The sequence below is a fragment of the Trichogramma pretiosum genome, unplaced genomic scaffold, assembly GCF_000599845.2.
Source record: "Trichogramma pretiosum strain Unisexual culture from Peru unplaced genomic scaffold, Tpre_2.0 scaffold72, whole genome shotgun sequence".
Taxonomy (NCBI): domain Eukaryota; kingdom Metazoa; phylum Arthropoda; class Insecta; order Hymenoptera; family Trichogrammatidae; genus Trichogramma; species Trichogramma pretiosum.
The window spans coordinates 406,144-430,918 of record NW_019640833.1 but is presented as its reverse complement, the minus strand read 5'-3'; the positions used below and the strand labels follow the sequence as shown (position 1 = coordinate 430,918).

The following is a 24,775-nucleotide window of genomic DNA, read 5'->3' as shown; positions in this document are numbered from 1 at the left end:
AAACAATTTCTGCTAAATAAAAATTTCAGTTGCATCGTGCATGTGACTGGAGTTCGAAAATCTGTCACTTCATATTATTTTGACATCGAATTCGGCACTCTCTTCTAGTTGACAATTAGTTGAAGTTTCTCATAACTCTAGACAAATATATACTTAATTAAATCAAGCAAATGATTTACAATTTTTTTTAAGAATTTCATGTCGCATTTATCAAATCACGATTATATTCTGACACATCGCTACTGATTATTAATCATCATTGGTTCACGAGTTGTGTCGTTGTGTGACCGATTAATCCTTCAATAAGCCACGAGCAAACAAATAACGGTAAAATCATAGTCGAATAATTTTTTTCTGGCACTGTAATATCGAATCAATTCTTTATCTATTTTAATACAATAAGATCTTTCTATTTCAAATAATTTTTTATGTATATTCAGTGTTCAATACTTAATTCTATTTTTAGATAGTAACTTTTCATTTATCATTCAATAGCAAGTTGAAAAAACTGAAGATATAAAATGGCTCAAAGTGGTGCTCTTATTACACGTTTGGTTGCATCCTCTGTGACAGCAGCAGCAACAGCTGGGAAGATTATTCGAGATGTTATGAGTAAAGGCGAATTGAACATTGTTGATAAAGGGATAAATGATTTACAAACAGAGGCAGATAGATCTGCACAAAGATGCATTGTAACATCCTTGACAAAACAATTTCCTGGTGTAACTATAATTGGAGAAGAAGAACCTTCAAGTTGTGAAGTACCCTCCAATTGGGTTGTCACTGATATGGATAATGATGTACTAAAAGTTAAATTGCCAGAGCATTTAGAAAATGTAAATGCTCAAGATCTCTGTGTATGGGTCGATCCATTAGATGGTAAATTTTAACATTTAAATAACTGCAACATTAATTTTGTAAATTGTCACACATAATATTTAAATTTTTTTTAAAATTAATATTTCAGGAACCTCTGAGTACACACAAGGTCTTGTGGAACATGTTACAGTATTAGTTGGTGTTGCCCTTGGTGATAGAGCAATCGGAGGAGTCATTCATCAACCATTTTTTAAAAATGCTGGTAGTGATTCTTGGGGTAGAACCATATGGGGAATTGAAGGCGTTGGAATAGGAGGACTTAAAACAATACCACCACCTCAAGGAAAACGAATCATTACAACTACTAGGTAAACTAAAAAATTATTGTAATAATCCAGTTGTATGTTCTCCATTTTATTTATTTTTCAGAGATTGGAGAGATTTCATTAAATCTCCTATTATCTCATTTCTTATAAGAACTATGTATGTATATATTCATTTTGAAAAAATTAGTGTAGCCAATAATTTAAAAATTTGTAATGTTTTATTAATACTCGATGTAGCAATGTAGCTACACCAGAGTCTTTTTCAATTTTTCTACTGTAAAATAACATAATTTAATTTGATTTGTAATCTAAAAAAGGCTTTTTTTCTGTGAAACATATCATGAGTTTGGATGTTAACTTTTTAAACATTTATTAATTGGAAGTATTAAATACCTTGATATGTATTTTTAGGTCGCATTGTGATAGTACAGTTCAAGGTGCTTTGGATGCTTTGGAGCCAGATGAAATTTTGAAAGTTGGAGGAGCTGGTCACAAAGTAAGTTTTTGACTTTTTTAAATTTAAATCAGTTAATTTTAATAATTTGCTCTTGTATAATTTTAGGTAATGCTTTTATTGGAAGGAAAAGCTCATGCATATGTTTTTGCAAGTAGAGGCTGCAAGCGTTGGGATACCTGTGCACCAGAAGCTATTTTGCATGCAGCTGGTGGTATTTTAACAGATATGCATGGACAAAAATACCCTTATAATTCTAAAACTCCTCACCCTAATTTAGGAGGAGTATTAGCAACTGCCCCAGGGCAAAATCATTCTTGGTATGTTTCACGCATTCCAAATGATATAAAACAAAGACTTATCTAAATTCAGTTTATTGTTCAGTTTATTGTTATTGCAGTAAAAATTGGTGTATATACTTTTATGTTTAATATAAGATAATGAATATTTATATATTTTCACCACAGTTGGAAAAGCCTCTTATAAAATGTTAATAAAAATGCCATTCAACACATTACAGACTATCAAATTAATGTAAAATGACTCACATTTCATCACTAGTTATTAGAAACCTTATAAACATTAGCATAAAAAATCATTTATAATTTAGATTTAATCAAATTTCTCAATTCTCTGCGAAGAATCTTACCAGATGGATTCTTTGGAATGCTATCTAAAAATCTAACTCCTCCTCTTAATTTTTTTTGATTAGACACTCGTTCTGAAATTCAAAAATTTTAAATAAATAAATATGTTTTCTTGTAAATAAGATTATTTTTATTTTTATTTTACTCTAATATATTCCAACCCTTTAATAAATTTGAATAATCGACTGACTTATAAACTCACCATTGACATATTTTATGATTTCATCTGCAGAGATATCTGTTTGAGGATTTTTCACAACGAATGCAAGTGGTAATTCGCCTGCTTGTTCATCAGGTAAACCAACAACTGCTGCATCTTTTATTTTTGGATTAGTCAATAAGATGGCCTCAAGTTCAGCTGGAGGAACTTGAAAGCCCTTATACTTTATTAATTCTTTTAATCTATCCACAATATAGAAAAATCCTTCCTCATCATAATATCCAATATCACCACTGTGCAACCAACCATCTTTGTCAATAGTTGCAGACGTTGATGTGTGATCTCCACAATACCCTTTCATGATCAATCCACCTTTAAAACATAATTCACCCCTGCAATTGGGACCCAGAGCTTCATTTGAAGATTCTCCAGATTCATTCACAGCCACTACTTTCGCTAAAAAATGTCAGTTTATTTGAATAAATGAAGTTCTTAAAATAAACTTTAATAAATTTTTAAAAAATTACCTGAACATCCAGCAAGCAAAACTCCTGCACTTCCTGGTTTTTTACAATTTTCAGGTAATTTCAAAACTGATAAGGTTGTTTCAGTCATTCCATAGCCTTGCCTAATTTCAGGATTATTCAATCGCTTTTTAACAGCATTTTCTACATCACTGGATAATGGAGCAGCTCCACACCAAATAAGTTTGACACTTGATAAATCATAATTATCTACCATAGGATGCTTGGCCAAGAACACCATCAGTGGTGGAACCATAGTTAAAATTTTAATTCTATACTCTTGGATAGTTTCTAAAAAAAGTTTTTCTTTGAACATAGAAAAAACTATGCTAGTACTTCCAGCAATAATTCCCATTAGAAGTACAGAAAAGCAATAGCTATGGAAAAATGGCAACAGACACATCATAACGTCATCTTTATTGGCTAAGCCAGAACCATCCAACAATGTTTGCATGAGAACTAAATAATTTCGGTCACTTAACATGACACCTTTAGCAAGTCCAGTAGTACCGCTTGAACATAAGATTGTAACAACATGTTCTTCTGGATCAACTTTTGTAACTTTAAAATCTTCAATTTCGACATCTGCCAACCCTGCAATAACTTTTTCTACGTTCAAAATATCTCTTCGTGGATGATCAAGCATTAATATTAGAGTTGGCTTCCAAGAAAGTTCCTTAGAAATTTCTAATAAAGTATCAGCCACAATTGGAGAAACAAAAATGTACTTTGGTTTGGATATATTAAGTGCATGTAGAAATTCTCTTTTTGAGTACATAGGATTCAATGGACACAATGTAGTGCCAATGAACAAACTTGTACATAATGGTACAGCCCAGCCAAGATTATTTTCTGCACAAATGGCTATTCTATCATTAACTTGAACATTTTGATTTCTAAAATATTGTGCCAGTCTACAACTTTTGTTGAGAATTTGATCATATGTCAACTTTACATTTGTTTCCTTTTGAACCTATAAATTACAGATGAATTAGAATGTTTGATTTTATTCATGGTGTATATCAAGTGAAATAAAAAATACCTGAGCAATTGCATTTTCATGGGAAATCAATTGATCATACATGAATTGACCTAAAGTCATATCTCTAGGAAACTCAAACACAAACTCTGGCCCATGAAGAATATTCTTTTCGGATTTCATATTGATTTCTGATCAGCAGGAAAAAGTCAAGAAAGTCCTAGTTAAACACCAGAATGTTTTTCTTGTAGAGCAAAAATTAATCAATGTCACTCCCGATTGTGTTGATTAAATCAATGATAATATTGCTGTATCATATGATAAACGACTGCAAGCGATGCACTTACTTCGCGTTATCTATTTGACACATTTGTCGGCGTACAGCTTTGTTTGTAGGTATATATAATTTTTTACTATTGCACTTTAAAACGTAGCGTGATGCACACCTATACGAGCGATCGATATAGATTACCGCGGCTGACAATCTAAGGATTCTTAGGAAAACTTGAGCTTATGGGTAGAAAACTTGGTAACGCTCGTCGACGTCGACAAAGATTCGGTTAAAATATGACTAGATTTTGACTAATTGCGATCCGTACAACAAGGCGGTTTCTATATTTACTTTTCTTCGTTAGAAAAAAAAACCGGTTTGTGGAAACGTGCTCTAAGCTCTAACTTATTCAACGTCGTCCGCTGACATGCCGCACAAGTATCTGTTTGTCTGCAGCGCACACAGACTCGCTGGCCGTGCGATCGAACGCGTATCGGTGTATATGCAGCAAAATTGCAACGCGCACGCCGCACTGCACATAAGCGCGCGATTACGCTCGGAATAACGCAAGCTCGACTTTTTTTTCTTACATTACGTATTCTGCTCTTAAGCAAATACATACGATTGAATAATGTTTATTTTATTTTTAACATTCTCAATTGTATGCGATTGCGCCTATTTGAGAATATTCATTCCGGTATGACCGTACGATTTAAATTTATTCAAAATGTATTACACATTCCATGCAATTCATTCAATTTTTCAATTCAGCATTTCCCATTTATATTATTTAAAAAATGAAGTAAATTCACTATATAGTTGATGTCACAAGAATGAGCTAGCTCGTATGTCCGAAGTCAAGTGCAATAAGTCAACAGTCGCAAAAATTCATTTAAAAATAGATAACAAGAGATAATCAATTTATCACTCATTTATTATATTCTTCATTTAATGTATTGATTATGCTAATCTTTTTTATCACATTTATAAGGATAAGGACAAAAGTTGAAATTGAGAGATTAAAAAGATGAAAATTTTTTTATAATTATTTATTATAACAAAACTCTTACAAACGACCGTTCAACTTAAAATTATGAAAAATCTTTTTTCTTTCATTACAATTTTTGACTTGTAAGGAAAAGTATATAGATACATTTACGGAAATATCTAAGTTTTAACAAGCGAAATAGTCATGTATAAAAAAACTAGTATAGATCACTCCAATTTTATTTGTAAAAATACACTTTGGATATTTTAATTTTATTATTTTTACAAATACCATCGACAGTGCAATTAGAGAAACTTCGTCAAATTAATATTATAAATAATCATTCACATCAACAATTGTTTTAATGAATCAATTAATATCTTATGAATCGTATAAAACTTAATTTGGCATATTAGACTCATTCAAGTAATTTTTCAAATTACTATATTGCATTCAAAACTTTCATGAAGTAAAAATAAATTTCCTATTTTATTTATAAATTTTTTGCAAACTCGGAATAGGTCATTCCCAAACAAAGATTATAACTGTAAAGACAACAGTACCAATAGAAATGACGGAAATCGAAAGTAACTAATTCAAGAACTACACAATATAAATAAAAATTTGAAGTTACTGAATTCCACAAATTCAAGTTTTACTTTATAAGTTAAAAATTTATCAACTGACAATGTCTCTCCATCAAATTAATCATACATAAATATCCAGATACGTAAGTCCCATAAAATCTCATTGGTCAAGAGAGAACTTAAATTCCATAAATCGAGTTAATTTCATTTTGGTGAGCTACAACTACATTTTGAATCCAATTTTTAGATTTCGTGAAAAACCTTAATGCGTAGATTTTAATTCTATCAAGTTTGGATTATACATCACTATCAAAGTTGCACATCAATTAGAATTACATACAAATTGAGGAGCGTACAATGTGCTCTGCCTGGCGGTTTCAAATATAAATTAATTCCTAACGCTAAATTATGAAGTTATCCCCTAACTATAATTTCATTTTTTTCTGTACATTTTTTCGTCTCTGTACAAATGGGACATACTTATCACTGTATCGCGTATTTTTATGTACATATGATTTTAGTTGGTTCAAGTTTTTACAATAATATTCATCTTAACTGTGTTTGTTTACTGATTGCTTTTTGAGCTCAAGAAATTACAGCGAAATCGTTTTCTTTTGCTGCTATTCTATCAGTTTTGGAATAAACAAATTTTTTGTGTAAATTGTACTGTTGACTAGATCAACTTTCGCCGAACATGATACTACGTTTGTTCATCCAGTAATCGAAGAATCTGTTCAGGCATGCTCCACATATGCAAATTTCGATTTTTGCTACCAGCAATAATCTGTATTTAAAATAAATATTAGTTTTATTTTTGTATGATGATCGTCATGTTAAAAGAAGATTATTGAGAGTTCTTACTTTTGTACCGATAAGTTCCATACTCAGAAGCATATTTCCAGGTCCGGGTATATTGCATACAAGATCATTCGTCTAAGAGGTAATACAAAGTTTTTGTACTCAGTGTTTTAATTATTTTAGAATCATGAAAAAATGTTCAACTTACTCTAGTGTCAAATACGTAAATATTACCATCATAACATCCAGCAAAAAGTAACTTTTTGCACAAGCACATGCAAACGATTCCGACGCTTGCATTATATTGAGCTACTTGTTCACCGCTCTAAAATTACCAGAAAAAATGTTTGACTTGTTGTTGAGTATTAATAGTAAACCATTGTTGATATACTCACAATAAAGTCGAATACTGGAATGGAGGTGTTACTTGTTCCACAGTAAACCAAACTATGATCCCTCAGGAGACTGTAGATCGTATAATTTTTGGGCCCACTGATGGTTCGTAACACAAGCCCCGTAACAGCGTCACGAATAGAGAGTTTTTGATTGCGAGAAGCGACAATAAGCACTCGTCTAGCACCTTCGTTCGTAGCCTTGAGTGCCATTACAGGTTTTTCTGAAGATTGTATCGAGTCGGGCTTCAAGTAACCGGACTGGAAATTTTCAATAAAAAATATATCTCAGTTACTTGATTGATTGAAAATAACGGAAGCATCCAACTAAAATGAGTTAATGAATTTACCTTGATATTGAAGCGTGATATGCTCCCAGATTTAGTACCAATGAATATTGTCCCCCAAGATTGATCCATGCATTGAACCGCACTTCCAACTTCGCTCACTTGCAAGTCCAAACCGTTCTATCAAAAAATTATTATCAATAACTATAAATCTCATCTATTATTTATTGATGAATAGTAAAGCTATACGTTTCAAAAATCGAGTGTTATATTACCTCAAAAATGATAAAGTTCATGATAATATAGAAGAGGTTCTTACCCTTATATTGTATGATCTTAATGTTCCATCAAGTGAACCAGAGTACAGCATTTCTTTTCTGGTTTGGCCAGAATCGAACCTCGCGATGCACAGACAGGTAACAGCTTGCGTGTGGCCCTCGTAGATACTCATTAATCTATTTGTCGCAATATCATAACGATAAATACATCCGTCATCGCTTGCTGCCAAAAATGTGTCTTCAAAAACCTAAAAAATCCGTTGAAAAATGGATTCGATGGATGTTAGAGCACATATTAATTTTAATAAACTCATCAAATAAAAATTTCAATTGAAATTAATTAACAATAAAAGTAGATAATTAATTAAATGGAACTGACTCTTTTGACTTGAAATAAAAATTATAACTACAAAGTAATCTACATCATAGAAAATAAACGTCTACAAAAACAAGTAAACTTAAAAAGGAAATAGGTTCAGGAAAATATAATGATTTAAAGCTTAATATTCTACAAAATCCTGAGGTTTTATTGAAATCTCTACGAACATGCTTGTTTATAAAAGTTTTTATCTACAAAAGTCAAAATAAACATAAAAAAAATTTTTTATAATAAAGAAAACCAAACGTTTAAGTATATAAAAGTTAATTTTTCAAGTTTTCTTTAAAAAAGTATGCACTTCGTGACTAAGAATCTACTTAATATGAAACATTATAATACATAATTATTTAGGCATTAAGTCTATCTATAGTTAATTCTAAAACTAGCTTTTAAAGATATCACATTCATTTTAAATTTGAATAAAACATTGCTGCTGTTTAGTATATTATACATTCTTGTACAAGCAATGTATCCTGTCCAGTTAAGTAATGAAATTTTTATTTGTTATGTTTTCTTATTGATTTACCAGAGCTGGTTAAATTTTTCCCCCTTTTATTACTCTTCTTTACCTTAATATTTAATATGGGTCCTTTGTGACTCGCGTACTCGATCCGATGTGGATTATTTGTTGGTGGATTATCAATTTCGTTGGTTGTTTCAATGCTGGCGTCGCTTTTTTCAGATTTATTGATAGACACTTTTTTCGGAACAGTAATTTTTTTCACAACTACCGCAGCTTCTACTAGTGGATTGTCCTTCACTGGATTTTTCTTCGGTTTAATTCTATCCTTTTTGGTTTTTTTAATTGTATCAATTGGACCATCAATTTCACGGCTGCTTTCAGATATTTTTTCAAAGTCTAAAGTTTTCTTCACGGATTTTATCACACTAACTTCTTCTGATACATCAATTCCCTCAGAAGGATTTTCTAGTAAAGATGATTTATCGGACAAATCATCAACTATTATTTCATTTTCTACGGGTTGAATTGTTTCTGTGATATCTGAATTTAGATCTGAATTTATGTTTGAACAACCTATTACATCAATTATTTCTTCATGCACTGCATCGTCACTCGCAGGATAAACGAAAATTTCCTGATGTTCTATCACATCATTGCTATCAGAATAATTTTCGACATCGATGTCAACTGTAGATATTATAGTTCTATTTGATTCACTTGGTTCATCAATAATGATTTTTATGTTATCTTCTGGATCATTAGAGTTTTCATCGACAATTAGTTCTTCGTCATCCGTTTTCGAGTCAAATATCACAAGATCAGGCTGTTCAGGTAAATGATCTAAATTCGATGTTTGTTCAGGCTGTTCATCATTTACTATATCAATTTCCAGAGGATCTTTCGGTATTATAACTTTAGATTTTTTTTTAATCTTATTAGTTATTTCTTTTTTCGTATCATCAGGTTTGGGAGCATAACTCTCGGAGAGAATCGATAAATTATTAATTTTTGATATTCCTGCTTCACGTAATATTTTGTTTCTAACATTTTTCTTCAATAAACTATATTTACAATCAATAATGCGCACTTTACAAGATTGCATTTCTTCCATATTCATTGTGATTTTCCTTTTATGACTTCTTGGTTGATTAGAAGGTATGGTTACATGCTTATTACGCAATTTTAGGGTTGTAACTTCGTCAATATTTTCATCAACATTTTTATCAGTTTTAGATCTGCTTCGTTTATTATTCGATGATTTACTTTTATTCTCAAGATTTTTGGAGGGTAATTGAATTTCAGATTTTCCTTTGCGTTTCCTGCCTTTATTTTCGATCTTTCTTTCTTCAGTAATTGCTTTAACTTGTTTTTCGATAGTATTAGGATTTACACGACTTACTATAATAATCTCATTATCTTTCACTGAATTTTTTTCTAGTTGTTTATTATTAGATTTATCTGCTGATAAATCAAGTCTACTTTCTTTTGAATCGTAGTTGTCTGAAGTGTTTTCAGGTAACGCAACGCTATCAATACTAAATGGATCAGTATTACCATCATCTGGAAGAATATTTTCTTCCGTGTCATCTTCTAGATTATCAATAACAACATAAGATGATCCATTGAAAGTAAATTCATTGACCTTCTTTTCATTATGATCCAAATAAATTATATTAGCTTTGGTTAATTTAGTTTCCTCAACTACTTTTGATTCAGTTTGAATTTCACTATTACTCTGAGGGGTCAAAGGAGCATCAGAAATATTTTCCAAATTGGCATCATTTACTCCAATCTTCGATGACTGAGTACAGTTTTCTGTATTTGTCGTAATTTCAATGACTTTGTTATTACCGTGAGAACCATTGTCTGACTTATCTATTTGGGACAGATCACACTCTAGATTTTTAACTACATCTTCGATAACTTCTTCCAAGTGTTGGAAATATTCTTCTGGTGTATTATGAACTTTGGATGATTTTTTAGCTTCCGCGACTATTAATTCATCCTGTTCACTTAAGTCAGATAGATCTGAATCATCATCAGATTTTTCGGTACTTGGCTCGGGATTAAGCAAGGATTTTAAAGTTGTTTTCTTCTTCCGTGAATCTTTTTTAATAGATTGTTCTAAAAGCGCCAGCCCTTTTCCAGGAAATTTGGACTGTTGATTTTTGGCATCAAAAGTATCAAGAGTACTATCATCTGAATAAATGAGTAATTTTTCATTTGATTTCGACAATGTACTTGCTTGGCTTTTTTCATGTGTTACTTCATTTGTGATATTTTTTACTTTAGTAGAAATATCTTCCAACTCTGTCAAAAATTAAAAAATATTTAAAAATTAACATAATGCCTCGCACAATATAAATTTATTAACAACAATTTTATTTACCGTTCTCTTCTGTACCTTTTTGTTTCGGAGTTGTTTTTGTTTCAACTGATGCTTTTTCGTTTGCTACTAATGATGTCTTTGTCTCAAAACTTGGAGTTTTTATTATCTTATTTAGACTGACGATCGGTTTTTTAACTGAAAATAAAACACAGTCGAATGAATAAAATTAATAAAAAAATATTCTCAATAATTTAAATTTATACTACATAGAACCATATTAAAGTTTTAATTTTGACAATCCAAACTCACCTAAATTTTTATCTTGATTATCAGAAGGGTTTTGAAGAGTAACATTAGAATAGGACGCTTTTTCCGGTGAATTTTTTATATTTTCAGATGATTTATTTTTTGTTTTAAAAGATTTTGCGGATAATTTATTACCTATTTCTAAAGAATAAATTTTTCCGGATGAATAATCAATTTTTTTTGTATCATGTATCAAACTTGCATGAATAACAATGCAATTACCTGGTTCCACAGTAATATCGGATTCTAGTCCAATTTTTTCACGTGCATCTTCGCCCACAGAAGTGCGCTTGGTTCGACTGGCACTACGTACTGTACTGCGACTTCTACTTCGAGATACAGATGATTTTTGTCTTGAAGTAGAAATAAGAGTGCCAGATTCGTCGTCCGATATTCTTTTTCTGCTTCTAGAATTTCTCACTGAACCTGTTAGATAAAATGATAGAATTTAGTTTTTTTTTTAAGTATGTAAAGTAATCATATCCAAGTTTTAGCATTGTCTTATCAGTACAATTAAAGGAGATACTGATGCCAAGGTAAAATTGACCATTTTTGTAAAAAGATACAATAAAATAGTTTTATTGTTTGTTTTAAAAGTGAGAGTGTTTTCTTACTTGAACCAATTTCAAGATCAAAATCTTCTTCACTTTGATCTTCTGATTTATGTGTTTTTGTTTTTTTACTAGATTGATTTTTAAGAATAGATTCTAGGCTTGAACTTGGTTTATTTTCGTGTTCTTTATGTGTAGAATCAGTGCAGTGATCTTGTAATGTGTTAGAGGATATGAATTTTGAATCAACTTTAGGAGTAGTTTTTCTCATTTCATCTTCATCAGAAGAGATCAATTTTTTTTTAATATCAGATTTTTTACTCCTCATGACAAATTTTTTAAAATTTCTTCTTCTGGGAATAACTAAAGTATTGAAGGTGTTAAAAAAAATGTAATCAAATGTAATAATAATGAAGAAAAAATATGGTACCTAGGTCATTAAATTCTGAATCAGAGGTACTCCTTGGCACTTGATTTTCATCGTCAGAAGAATCTGACATAATTTTAGTTTTTTTGCTTCCTTTTTTTCTTTTAGAGCTAATAAGCTTTGATTTGACATCAGATTCAGAATTTTCACTGTGATGAGTATCTTCATTAATTATTTTGGATTTTTTCTTGATTCTTCCTAGCTTTACAACTGGTGTTTGTGACACTATTGAAAAGTTTTTTTATGAAACATATATAAAACCATAACATTTTTTATTAGAATGAAAGCAAATCCTTACGTTTTCTATCGTTGTTTGAAGTTTCAGAATCTGACACTTTTGAATAATCTTCATCGTCAGTATCTAATAGACCTTGGGAAAATTTTCCAATAGTTTGACTTTTTGATAATTCATATTTATCATTTTTCAATTTTTCTCTTTTTGATTTGATGTCAGAATTCAACTTTTGTTTTGTGTTTTTCAATGCTTTGTTAGGTTTTACTGGAAAGAATATATTTGAATAATTATTTAAAAGATGCTATGTAAAGAATTCTAAAATATTTGAATCCAAAGTACCTTTGTTTGATGCTGATCCATCATTCTTTGAGAGTTCCTTCAAACTCTTTCCCATTTTATTTTTGGACATTTTTTTAGATTTTATTTTATATTTTGTCGCTAAATCAAGATCAGAGTCATCTGATGTATCTTTGGTTAAAGACTTTGATGAAACTTCAGATTTAGTTGATGTTATAGTGTGAAGATCTTCAGTCGCTATATTAAGTAATAAAATCCAATTATTAATTAAAAAGTTTGAATTTGAATGATAAAAGTTCTTACCTGTTTTAGTTTTCTTTTTCTTGTTGTTGGACTTTTCATCTAACGATTCATTCTCTTGTTTGTGTTTTTGAGCATCAGAACCTTTATCAAATGATTTTACTTTTTCAGCTTTACTTGGAGAAGGATCTTCCATAACAGATGTTGAAGTTGTCATAATGTCCGGCATTATGTTGGGTATAGCAAACATACCGAGCCCTTGCATTTGAGAAGAATCATTTTTACTCAAGGAAGCTAAAATATTAGCTAATTTTTTTCTTTCCGAACATAATCTAAAAATAGCTTGTTCAACATTCAAGAATCTTCCATACGCCAATTCTGTTGTATCTAGTTTGCTCAGTTTTTCATCTGATAAAAATTCAATACCCTGGTCGATTGTTAATTTGCGATGACTACTGCTGTGTTTACGTTTCGACGACGACGATGAAGACTTACTTTTGTTTATCGACTTATTTAGAATTTTGTGCAAATTTTTGTCAGACGATTTTTTTTCATCATTATTGCTTGATTTTTTAACCAGTTGATCACTCGTGCTATGCGGCGTGTTGTTTTCGTTTGTCGGACTAGCATCAATTACATTATCCCCACCACTACTTTCTTTGTATTGTAACGCAACAAGTCCTTTGTCTTGTACTGCGTTTGTATTTTGATGTACTTTAATAATTTCCGAGGTCATTTCTGTCGTATTTGAAACTGCAGGCGAATCAAGAAGCAAAAGGGATTGCTCGATTGGATCGTTCAAATCCAAGACGTGGGAATCAATTTGTGATTTGGAAGCTACCTCGGCCAATATTTTGGGCATTTCCTCAATTTTCGGATCGCCGAAAACTTCAAGGATAGGCTCGATCGTTTCTTTTTCAACGTCAGTAACACTTTTCACTGTCATAATAGATGGTTGTTGCAGTTCAACAACCAATTCGTCGGGTTGTATCGTTTCTTGAAGTTCCGGCGACGGTGGCGACTCAAAATCGATCTGACGGTCGGTCGTGTTCTCACGAACGACTGTTACTTCTTCGTGGCTGGACTGCGGTTGGGCCGGCGAATTTGAACGATTCTCGTGGAGTGGGGGAACTGTATGTTTTACTGCGGCCGATAACGCTGACTTCATTCGCGCAAATCTCAAACGAGGATCGCGAATCTCGGTTTTATTGTACTCAAGTTGCGCTTCGAGGTTACTAAAATCTCGCGCAACTTCAAGGGATGCAATTTTATTATTGTGTCTAATGTTATTATCTACTAATGATTTACCCTCTAATATTTGAATCGGATCCATGCTTTCCGTGATTATTTCTTGTTCGATGCACTCGTTCCTTACTTCCTCAGTACTAACACTATCGTCCATAATTTTTGTGTCATTGAGATCGTTTAGTAAACTTTCATCAACCACATGAATAACACGTTCACTTTCAAACTTTACACTACTTTTCACTAAATTTTCTCTTTCAAATTGCCTGGCTGCTTCAATTTTTTTTGCTTGTTCTCTGTATCTAATTTCTTCTGCCCTTTTAATTTCTTCAGCTATTCTAGCTTCTTCTGCCTTTTTTGCTAATTCCACCAGTCTAGCAACTTCAGCTTGCCTGGCAATTTCAGCAAGTCTAGCTTCCTCCGCTAATCTTGCAATTTCAGCTTGCTTAGCTTCTTCAGCTTTTCTAATTTCTTCTGCTAGTCTAGCTACTTCAGCTAGTCTGGCTTCTTCGGCTAGTCTAGCTTCTTCGGCTAGTCTAGCTTCTTCGGCTAGTCTAGCTTCTTCGGCTAGTCTAGCTTCTTCGGCTAGTCTAGCTTCTTCAGCGAGTCTAGCTATTTCGGCTAGCCTGGCTTGTTCAGCTAGTCTAGCTTCTTTAGCTTTTCTTTCTATTTCTGCTAATCTAGCTTCCTCAGCTTTTTTAGCTATTTCTGCCAATCTTGCTTCTTCAGCTATTCTAGCTATTTCTGCTAATCTTTGTGCTTCGGCTATTCTGGCTTCTTCAGCTAGTCTGGCTTCTTCAGCTAATCTCATTTCTTTTAATCTTTTTTCTTCTTCAAGTCTTTTTATCTCTGCATACTCTTCTTTAGTCATATCAACAAAATTATTCAACATATAATCTAAACTATTTTCATCGAGAATAATTCTTTTAGCTAGTTCAGATTTTCTCCATTCTCCATAGTTATCAGCATAACGATTAATTTCTTCATCTGGAACAGTGTCAGGTAAAGCATCACTTTTACCAGTACTTTTGACTTCACACCGCTTGAGTGTAATGGGCTTGATAGGAGTTGCTTCTTTACCTTTTGGAGATTTAAGTTTGAGCTCTTTTCCACCTTCAGACTTGATGTTTTTGAATTTGTTGTTAGCTGCACATACCTTGCAAAATTTCTTTTTTTTATGAGGATCATTTTTATTATCAGCTGTTTTTGGATGAGCGCATTTAGTCACTGAATCAGAAGGCATTTCACTAGTTTTTTTAGGCGTGACATTATTTTCTTTTTCTAGGACCTGATTTTGGATTTTATCAGGTATACTTGTACGTCGAAGTTTTACCGGTTTAGACAACATCGCATCTGTAGAAGGTCCTTTATCATCAATTGTTTTATTTACAATTTCATTTACACGTTTTTTAGTAGGTATATTAAGAAGATCTTGGGTAAGTGAACCAGGATTTTTTTCAATTAGCTCCATCTTTTCCTGTACCTTCTTTTGACGATCTACCATACGTTGTTTATATGTTTTTATATCTAATTTCTTTTTTTTGGACGGATCAATTGGACCTGAATCTTCAGAAACTGGAGCGGCTTCGGTGGTAACAGGCGGAACAGCAACTTTAGCAGTCACATCCGCAACACGTTTAATTGGTGCTACCGCATTTTCTTTTGACAATTCACTCTCAGTTTGCTTTGCTGGAGCGACAGTAGGAGCAACAGTGATTTTGGCGGCTTCAACTATTTTAGGTTTTTCAATCACTGTAGCTTTTATTGGAGCTGTCTTGGCAGAACCAACAGTTCCCGTAATGGTAACACCAGCAGATTTTGGCTTCACCACCGCAGGTGACTGCACTGGTGCAGTTGTTGCTTTGACTATCTGCGATTGGGCAACAGGTGCTTTAGTAACAAGCGTTTTAGCCGGCTGCGCGATGGATTTAGAAGCTGCTATCGTGACAGCCTTCCCACCCATAATACTACCAACTATAGTTTTACTCTTTTTCGAATTTTTCAGCACCGAAGGTAGCGGAACTTGAGCAGCTATAGTGGCCGGCGTTATGGGTTTCTCGGAAGCTACTTTGCGAGCTATAGTCTTGTCAGCAGTGTCGTGGTGAATCACCGTCTCTGAAAAGCGCACCTTTCGAGAACTGGAAACGTCATCATTAGCTGAAGACATTCCCATCAAATACGGCATAGCGATTCCTGTTTTACGTATTATAGGAGCCTTATTTTGTTTGAACAAGACGGTACGGCCACCGATCGCCGCAAGCGTAGCGGCAACTTCGGGTTCCTCCTCTTGTTCGGGTTCTTTTTTGATTTCACTCTCGCTGAGCAACGGCATCGTCGTTTCGCTACCCGAGTCAGATTCTGATTCGCTGTCGGATTCCTCGGATTCACTCTCGTCGATCCTCGATCGCTTCTTATGTTTCTTGCGGCCGCGTTTCTTTCGTTCTTTTTTGTCCTTCTTGAGACGTTTGAGGCGTTTTCTCGCTTTACGCTCTTTCTGCTTATTTTTCTCGCGCCATTTTCGCTCGATCTCGGCTGTAACTTCGTCTCTGATAGTCTCGTTGAGGCTCCGTTTTTTAGCGATCTTTTCGCGCTCTTTGATCACTTTGAGCAATTGAGTAACGTCCGACGAAGTCTCGTTCTCGCTTTCGCTCGACGAAGAGGTGCTCGAAGATTCGCTCGCGGTGCTCGAAGATTCTCTGACAGGCGCATCGATGTTCAAAGGCTCCTCGTTAACAAGATTGTTAAATTTGTTGAACGTGACCTCGAGTTCGCGCTCGAAGGCGGTGCGATCCATGGTATTGCCGTACTTGGCGTCCCATTCCTCTTTGGTAAGATTGCGGTAAGCATCGATGTGTTCGCGCTCTTTGCGCATCCAGCGCTCTACCTTCATTACGTCGGTCTCGAAATCGGCCGTGTTTAGACGATGAGACACTTTTTGGCCACGAGTGGCTTCCTCCGTGGCGGCCGACACGGACACGGTCGCACCCGGTGGCTTGGGTCGATTCATGCCTTCCACGTACACGTCGTCGTAGTCGTGAGGCAGCTCGTCGTCCAAATTTCTTGACGCAGCCGCTGCCACTTGGGCCTTGTTGTTCCGATCGATGCGACTAGCCAAACGTCCAGCCACGCCGCTCGTCGGTGGCTTCGATGACACCGGAGCGACTTGACGCGACATTTTCGCTATACCGGCTGAGAATATGTCGTCGATATCGGCCATATTCACGACCGGGATGTTCTTTTGCTGCTCGATATTGTGAGGATGTCGAGGGTGATCTCGGTGAAAGTAGTCCTGGGCAGCTACCGTGTACTGATTGTAATTGGCGTTCGCTTGAGTACTCGTGGACGACGAGGGTCCACGGGGCTGATGCGACTGAGCTTGAGTCGTTACTGTACCGGTGGATTTTGCCTGGGGATGTTTTTTGTGTCGCTCGGGATCTCGTATGAGCTTGACCGTGACTTTACGTTTTTCCTTCGGAGCTATAATTGGTTCTGGGCTAGGAAGCTTTATCAACTTGCGGCGTGGTTTGTCGGAAGTCGAGTGAGTCGTCAAGGCGGCTGGCAAATGGCTTTCCACATCCTCCGCAGTTTTCGTTTGCGGTGCCTGGACAATACAAAAGTAAATAATTAATGTCTTTGATTGGGAGCAATTTTTCAAAAGAGTAAGTATATGCAGCATCAGTTGCATACACGAATTCCCGTGTAACCCATAATACTAATATGTTCGTGTCTACCGATACTGAATATACATACTCTTTCTGAAATTAATATAATTTTATTAATTTATGAAAAAATGATGCATTAAACATAAGTTCATCGTTAAACATGAAGTGCTACATAAAAATTAGGCTTTTGACAATTTTGAACTTATATTTTCGATAAATTAATTCAAATCGACGCTTTCATCATAAATTTTTTATTTTAAGGCTAGTGCGACGAATCTTTTTTAGTAAAAAAGTTTCCCCTTGTCTCTTACTCCAACAGAGTCTACTGAATGTTTATAAAAACCAATCCATTTACGGATGAATTGCATTATAACTTGATACAAAATATTACTCTTTAAAATGTATAAGTGGTTTTAGGGTTACAAAAAATGTAACTCTTTCAATGATGTGTGAATGTTTTATGAATATTGCTGATAAATATATTTTTTAAATGCTTGTTTAATTGTTTCATTTCTAATCAAAATTTAAAAGAAAACAAAAATAAATTAATTTATGAATCAGAATTATTGTAAGAGTTTTACTGAAAATGAATTAAATATAAAATTCTTCCAATTGTCCTATTCTTGACATAAACAATTTTTCATAGTTTTTTTTTTTTAATTTTTCTATAATATTTTTAATTGATTTCATACATTTATTGAGACTAACCTGTATTGGAGCTTCAAATTGAAGTGGATCTAATTGAAGGACTTCATTGAGATGATGAATGAAGTCAGTAGGCAGACTTGTTATGTCAACAGTGGCATTTGGATCTAGCATGGCATTGAGTTGATTCATAAATTCTTCTCTGTCATACTCTTTAATTTTTTCATCTTCATTAATACGTTTTTCTTGATTGATTGCCATTTTTTGTTGTTTAACTAGATTGTTCATGGCAATATCAAATTTTCGTAAACTTGAATGGTTAAGCATATTGCGTATTTCGTGTTTGCTCATCTTCAAGAAACGATTAATTACACGATGTTTCCAAGAAACTTCTTGAGGTTGTTTAGTTTCTTTGCGATTTCTATTCTCATGTATTTGAATCAAATTGCTGCGATTTTTGTTTTCAATTACAAAAGGTTTAATGGTAAGTTTTTCATTTAAAGGTTTAACATTTGATGCAACCGCTCCTAGTAGAGGAGCTGCATCAGAAACAAGAATTGGAACTCCTTTAGAACCCAGAGGTGCTGGTACTGTGGCTAGTGCATTTGAAGTAGTTGCTGTTTTGGAGGTAAGGGATTGATTTTTAAGATTTCCAAATGTTTTGTGCTTTAGTGAATCTTCTGTACAATTTTTGTCTACTAATAACTGCTCAGTGATTGTGGGCTCAATGCTTATAGGTACTGTAACGTTTGTAGAAATTGTTTCTACAGTTGGTGTAATTAGTCCCACTGTTGTACTTATTTCTGATGGCAATTTAGAAGCTGTAATGCTTAATTCATTTTGCAGTTGCACAGGTGATTTTGCAGTCGTTTCTACAGATTGAACAATACATTCTAATGAATTTGATGTTGTATTAGTTGAAGAAGATACAATTGCAGTGGTAGAACCAGCACTTGTTTGAATTAAATTAGACATACTTGAACTGTATTCATTTCCAGACAATGTAGAAACAGGTGGTGAAATAGGCTTTGGTAACGTAGCTGCTAGCTTTGATGTGGCACTTTTTGGTTCACCTATAACAGTAACTTCAGCAGATTCACCTATTATAGTAACTTCAGATGAATCAGAATCATTAATGGCTTGAGAAATTGATACAGGATCACTTGACGTAGTTTTATCATCTTTTTCTATTACGTCTGATTTTTCACTCATGCTCATAAGCTGTTGAGCAAATTCCATAGCTTCCTGCATGTCTTCAAGACCATCCTCATCAAAGTTTATACCACTAACTGTTGAGGCAGGTGGGCTTGTGGCTCTTATTGTTGAGAATGTTGGTGGAAGGATTGGTTCAACACTAACTGTTGGTATAGGTGGTACTGGTAATGGAGTTGGAATAGGCAATGCTGGATAGGTCATTGTTGCAATGAATGGAGGGTAATTTTGCATTATTACGGGTGGTGGTATCATTGTTGATACCATATCAGTTGGTGTTGGATCTGTTAATGTATTGAGCGTCAATGGTTTGCGAGGATCAAATGCTGGTGGAGGTTGCAACATTGCTGAATCAATTTCTGGCTTTTCTGGTTCTTTTTTGCGCCGTTGCATACTAGATGATGGTACGTCTAAAAAGAAATATTTTTTAGCATAAAAAGACAATCAAGTATTATTGATTTTGATTGATTTTAAGGTTAATCTAATGTGGTGTACAAAATCAAATTCTTCAAAAAACTTTTTGACCATAAAAATTCTTTAATAGGTACAAAACTGTTTACATGCAATTTTTTATTAATAAAAATAAAATACTTAAATTTACCTGTCCATGTAGTTGTCAATCTAGGTGTATAACCTAAAGTTCCTGAGAACTTTTTGTTTGTTGATTGGTCAGTAATTTTTATTATTTCAATGTCACTGGTATCATTTTTACTAGAAACCTGGTCCGATATCTTTGAATTTTGCAATGATTTTGTTGACCTTCCATGGGATGAATCATTATTATCCAAATCGTCACTTACATTTAATATTTCTATAACATTGTCAAGATTAATAGGCTCCTTTAGTGGAGCTGCAGATTTATCATTCTGTTGATCAATTGTTTCTTCACCAGGGACAGAAGGATCATAAGCTTCTTTTAGTAGATCTTGTGTAGGGCGATCCAACTCTGCATTGCCAATACTATCCAAAACAAGATTTGTAGGATCATCAAGCACATTACCTGTCAAAGTAAATTCTTTGAAGTTTATTTGACCTGATAAATCAGCTTCAATACGTCGACCAATGTCTCTAAAATCATCATGAGTCAATTGTAATTCAGGAGGTTCATGGCTTAATTCTGGTATACCAGAATTGGTACTAGTATGATTTTCTTGAGAATCACTATTTTCTTTATTTACATCAGATGTAGTACTCAGATCTTTTTCCCATGAAGACTTTTCTTCTTCAGTTATGCTAGATAAAGACTTTTTTAACTTAGCTGCTGCCTCAGTTATCTTTTGTTGACGTTCTTCTTCTGAGCCCAGTAGGGGCTCTTTTTTAGAACTTTGAGTAGAACCACTGCGGCTATGACTATTGCTTCGACTGTGACTTTTGCTACGACTTCTACTTCTACTCCTGCTAGAGCTCCTGCTTCTGCTATGACTTCTGCTTCTACTTCGACTTCGGCTGTGGCTCCTGCTGCTAGAGGATCTGGGACTATTATGGCGAGATTTGTCACTGTTTGAACTATCACCTCTAGAAGGACTATGTCTGCTAGAGTATGGCCTGCCTGGGCCAGGAAAGCGCATGTTATTGCCCCTAGAATTATGGAAGCCTCTACCTCTGCCCCTGAAGTTTTGATAAGGTCTGTCATGTCTTCCTCTGTCATTTTGTCGACTTCTGTCCCTATCTCTGTTTCTGTTGTGATGATTGTCCCTTTCAAGGGGTTCAACTCTATCCCAACCAGAGCCTTCAGGCTGGAATGGTTGTTGTCTGGGATAATTGTTTTTCTGGTACGGTGAGGTACTTCTGTTGGGGTTTCTCCAGACCATGTTGCCTCCCCCGCGATTGTTGAAATGTACACTTTGTTGACCCCAACCAGAAGCAGCATCGGGCCTACGATTTGGCTGATAGAAGCGGTTGTTGCCATTGCCACCTTCGTAGTCATAGCCATTAGAGGTTGGTCGGGCACGTTGTGCAAACCCTCGACCACCTCGAAATCCGCTGCCACTCATATCCCTAGTTGACTATTGCGTGCCTTTGTCGATTTGAGGCTCTATTATGGAGCAGTTCTCGGCTCTTCCCTCATTCTTGCGATTAACAAGACTTTTTTGCGTCCCAAACAAAAATGATTCACAGCAGCCTTTACTTTGATGTATGTAAAACTATACAATATCCGAGCGAGTACGGCTTCGTCGTTGTAACATTTACTTACGCACGAAGCATTAGTGCGCGAGAAGTGTCGCTACTGAACGAACCGGCGCTGCAGCCTGCACGTTCTGCTCTTGCGCAAGTCAAATACCTATACATTCGCGATTCGCACGATGCTGTCTCGTTGAGTTCAATTGCGGACTCTCCAACATATGTGCTCGGAGGCAATCTTCACGTTTACGCACTGCGAGCGAGCAGGGTCTTGATGTTTTGTCAACCTTGCTAATAGCGACGGGTGGTAGTGTTACGGGGTATACTCGTGTAGTGTAGCGCTGCAAATAAATACAAGCATTCATTCGGGCAATAGGTTGTATAGACTACATCATAACTCCAGAATCCAACCGCTAGGGTTCATGTAAACATAAATAAGCATACAGTGATGAGCATTGAAAGATCGTGTGTACGAAAAAAGCCAACTTTCAGTGGAAGCGAGTATCAAGCACTGTCATTACTTTGTCGGAGGTGAAATATAAATTTCGGAGCATTTTTTGTTTTCATTTGCGTGAGTCGTAAGTGCAGACTATATTAGTAACTTTGTAATATTTCGCCGACCTTTTACCTCAAATGACATAGTCTTCACATAAAAATTATCAACTATCAAATACATTAATGTCAATAAATGAATGACCTTCAGAAAAGCATGATGGTTTGTTTTCAGCTCGTTTTTCAGATAAAAAATGAAAGCCAGACTTAGGTGTTTGACTCTCTTTCATCTTAGAATAATTTGGTTATGGTTAAGTAGATGATTTTTTAAAGATACTTTTTGATCTGAAAATGTCATGTTGACTGTTTATCCAAGTGAACGCTCTGCTCGGCGTGAACAGTCAGCGAAGCACGTGTATACGAGTGGCGGCGTTGCCACATTAGCTGCTATACTATGCCGTTTGTATACATGTTTGAATGACAAAAGTCAGTATCAAGATACTCGCTATGACCTACTGACTTTTTTTTTCTTTAAATTTGTACTGCAGATATAAAAATTCATGGCGTTCTTGTATGCGCATTTGTTCAAAATCTGTGGATCAATTATTTATTGAAAAAATATTTTTGATGCCATTGCGCATCCAGTTATTAACGCAACTGAATGCTACCTCGCGTGTGCCCTTTTTTATGCTAATGCACGTTACAGCGCCGATTTGACGTGGTCAAGTTACGTAAATAAAATGTCTACTTTTACTGCATAATTCTGAGTAAAAGACTCGCTTTGTGCGCAGCTGTCCACAGCAGTTCAACGGAATTGAGAGTTCGAATTGAACATTGAACGAATAAAATTGCTTTTCGTCAAAGTCGAATTTTAAGCGAACTTGCATAAGTAAGATTTCTAAATAGTAGGCATTGCTGTACATTAATGTAGGCAAAACCTTTCGCTCATTTAAGGTATCCACTTAAGTTTGTAGAAATTACCAAGCTCTACGATGAAAAGGATTTCGACAAAATACAGGCATGCTGCAAGTTTTTTATCTTCGAGATTGCATATCATCCTGCTGACTATCCACTTGATTCTCATGAGCGTCGACTTTCACAAGCATCGCTTGCTTCTTGTATTGGGTCATGCTCGCGCATGACGTTTTAAAAGTAAGATTTTTTTATTGTGCACGCATATCAAAGTATCTAGTAGCTACCAGCCGAGTCGCGCGTCTCGCATTTTGCTTGGCTCGACGATAATACGAAGGAAGGAGAGATGACAAAGAAATTCCATGAGCGCCCCAGTAACGAGATAATGGTGTATTTTTTTGTTGCGTACCGGGATAAATATTAACGTGTATGAAGGCGAATGTACATCTATGAATTGTCGATACGTGTCAGCTTGACTCTCTAAAATAGCGAGAGGTTTTTCATTAGAATTAATCCGGCAGAGTTATCACGTTTTAAAATATTATCTTTTTCGATTGATAAGTAATGATTTTTACTTTTAATCGATGCCAGTTTCTAGAGAACTAATCATTACCGAATCATTATCAATTCGTTTGTCACTACCGTGAAAAATAATATAAAATACACTGAAGGAGTATCGAAATAAGCGTGTCGGTACGCCGGTCGAGGCCGCAAAAGTGTTCACTCCGCAGTTTTTTCATTCTTCCGTCTCTGTTGCTGGCGTAAACACGAGTCAGTCGTGCAGTGTCTCCATTCAAAGACCTCCATCGAAAGGCGCGAAGCGTCGCTCAAGTTGCCCGATTCGCCGCGGAAGCAACAAGGGCGCTCACGCAGTTTCATTGGCGAATTTCAAGCCGTCGTCGTGCTGCGAGAGCTGCTCACAAGTCAGCGAGTGAGTTTGCAAGGCGAGCGACTGCTCCGTAGTATTTGTTGTCTCGCTCTCTCTCGCTTGATTTTCGGAGCTACTTCGTCGTCGTACAACAGCATAGCGTATAGCATGTAACGCGTGCGTGCTGTAAGCAGCAGAAAAAGTCAAACTATCTCTCTGCTCGTGCGTAGACAGCCACCAGTCCGCGTATCAATCGAGAGAGCCTCCGGGAGAGTCAGCCTGAGCGGCTAGTATAGTTGTGTATACCCGTGCGCGCGACTACGGAGTCGAGCCAGTGTCGCCGCGCAGTGCGCACCTTTCTATAAAACCGTGTGATATCATCGCTGTATAGTAGCTGCCAGCAGACCACTAAATTTCTACAGGTACTAGTAACTGCATACACACTTATCCCCTCTGTATTAAGGTAGTACACGTAGGGCGCAGGGATATACCTGGCCGAGGTATATACTCGCGACACACATACGTGTGTGCACACGGAAATATCGACTCTACGTATAAGGCCGCACGCAGTGTGTGCAGTAATTATCGTCGTCCGATATCTGCGACGAGTGCGAGTGCCAGTGCGAGTGTAGCAATACTTGGTATAGCATAAGCAGCAGAGCTAAAAAAGCCAAGCATCGTCATTCATCGGCCGCGTGTACAGCCGTGTGTCCGCGTCTGCTACATAATATAAAGCACGTTACGGCCAATCTTTCGTGTCAAGCCTGTGAGCCGTCGTGACTGTATTATATAGATCGAGCGAGCAGTCGTCGGCTTCGTGGACGACGACAACTGCACCGATAGGCCGTGCTGCTGCTGCTGCTTCTTGTTGTATGTATGCG

General features: G+C 35.4%; 4 protein-coding genes across 12 annotated transcripts in view; 2 read left to right on the top strand and 2 right to left on the bottom strand.

The window, feature by feature from the left end:
- The first annotated feature begins 34 nt into the window (after positions 1–34).
- On the top strand, positions 35–1,979 carry LOC106656320 (3'(2'),5'-bisphosphate nucleotidase 1). Of its 2 annotated transcripts, none has more exons than XM_023463435.1 (5): positions 35–327; positions 467–879; positions 968–1,187; positions 1,557–1,641; positions 1,708–1,979. In XM_023463435.1, the coding sequence occupies exons 2-5, from the start codon at positions 522–524 to the stop codon at positions 1,963–1,965; spliced, it is 921 nt and encodes a 306-aa protein (XP_023319203.1). In that variant the 5' UTR covers positions 35–327; positions 467–521; the 3' UTR covers positions 1,966–1,979. The 2 variants fall into 2 exon arrangements, with proteins under 2 accessions (XP_023319203.1, XP_014232719.1); XM_014377233.2 differs by having other exon boundaries at positions 36–327; positions 496–879.
- Positions 1,967–4,646, bottom strand: LOC106656318 (4-coumarate--CoA ligase 1). Of its 2 annotated transcripts, XM_014377230.2 has the most exons (5): positions 4,257–4,646; positions 3,973–4,129; positions 2,934–3,903; positions 2,449–2,862; positions 1,967–2,320 (listed from the first exon to the last, which is right to left on the bottom strand). In XM_014377230.2, the coding sequence occupies exons 2-5, from the start codon at positions 4,090–4,092 to the stop codon at positions 2,199–2,201; spliced, it is 1,626 nt and encodes a 541-aa protein (XP_014232716.1). In that variant the 5' UTR covers positions 4,093–4,129; positions 4,257–4,646; the 3' UTR covers positions 1,967–2,198. The 2 variants fall into 2 exon arrangements, with proteins under 2 accessions (XP_014232716.1, XP_014232715.1); XM_014377229.2 differs by having other exon boundaries at positions 3,973–4,646.
- Positions 4,647–5,246: 600 nt separating this feature from the next.
- LOC106656267 lies at positions 5,247–21,811 on the bottom strand. 5 transcript variants are annotated; one of them, XM_023463451.1, is made up of 18 exons: positions 20,103–21,811; positions 19,267–19,911; positions 18,353–19,182; positions 12,801–17,583; positions 12,540–12,734; positions 12,264–12,464; positions 11,969–12,190; positions 11,602–11,901; positions 11,210–11,413; positions 10,991–11,128; positions 10,742–10,876; positions 8,459–10,662; positions 7,552–7,758; positions 7,296–7,412; positions 6,949–7,206; positions 6,762–6,878; positions 6,617–6,688; positions 5,248–6,539 (listed from the first exon to the last, which is right to left on the bottom strand). In XM_023463451.1, the coding sequence occupies exons 1-18, from the start codon at positions 21,493–21,495 to the stop codon at positions 6,456–6,458; spliced, it is 12,105 nt and encodes a 4,034-aa protein (XP_023319219.1). In that variant the 5' UTR covers positions 21,496–21,811; the 3' UTR covers positions 5,248–6,455. The 5 variants fall into 5 exon arrangements, with proteins under 5 accessions (XP_014232604.2, XP_023319219.1, XP_014232606.2 ...); XM_014377120.2 differs by having other exon boundaries at positions 18,353–19,161; XM_014377118.2 differs by having other exon boundaries at positions 5,247–6,539; positions 18,353–19,911.
- Positions 21,812–23,957: 2,146 nt separating this feature from the next.
- The window catches only part of LOC106656218 (synaptosomal-associated protein 25), a 37,630-nt gene continuing 36,812 nt past the window's right edge, over positions 23,958–24,775 (top strand). For 2 of the 3 annotated variants that reach the window (XM_014377004.2, XM_014376991.2), the window contains exon 1: positions 23,958–24,316. The gene's annotated coding sequence lies outside the window, so the exon portion shown is untranslated. Of the gene's footprint in view, positions 24,317–24,337; positions 24,765–24,775 lie in introns of those variants that run through there. The other variant, XM_014377006.2, reaches the window with a different exon arrangement.

Excerpts from the sequence above, each read along its gene's own strand:
- LOC106656267 (XM_014377118.2), bottom strand. The coding sequence starts at position 21,495 with ATGAGTGGCAGCGGATTTCGAGGTGGTCGAGGGTTTGCACAACGTGCC. Across the intron at positions 11,902-11,968 it reads TTCAGAATTTAATGACCTAG|TTATTCCCAGAAGAAGAAAT; the intron begins GTACCATATTTT and ends TCAATACTTTAG. Across the intron at positions 6,689-6,761 it reads TTTACGTATTTGACACTAGA|ACGAATGATCTTGTATGCAA; the intron begins GTAAGTTGAACA and ends ATTACCTCTTAG.
- LOC106656320 (XM_023463435.1), top strand. The coding sequence starts at position 522 with ATGGCTCAAAGTGGTGCTCTTATTACACGTTTGGTTGCATCCTCTGTG. Across the intron at positions 880-967 it reads ATGGGTCGATCCATTAGATG|GAACCTCTGAGTACACACAA; the intron begins GTAAATTTTAAC and ends TTAATATTTCAG. Across the intron at positions 1,188-1,556 it reads CGAATCATTACAACTACTAG|GTCGCATTGTGATAGTACAG; the intron begins GTAAACTAAAAA and ends ATGTATTTTTAG.
- LOC106656318 (XM_014377229.2), bottom strand. The coding sequence starts at position 4,092 with ATGAAATCCGAAAAGAATATTCTTCATGGGCCAGAGTTTGTGTTTGAG. Across the intron at positions 2,863-2,933 it reads TTTGCTTGCTGGATGTTCAG|CGAAAGTAGTGGCTGTGAAT; the intron begins GTAATTTTTTAA and ends GACATTTTTTAG. Across the intron at positions 2,321-2,448 it reads AATCATAAAATATGTCAATG|AACGAGTGTCTAATCAAAAA; the intron begins GTGAGTTTATAA and ends TTTGAATTTCAG.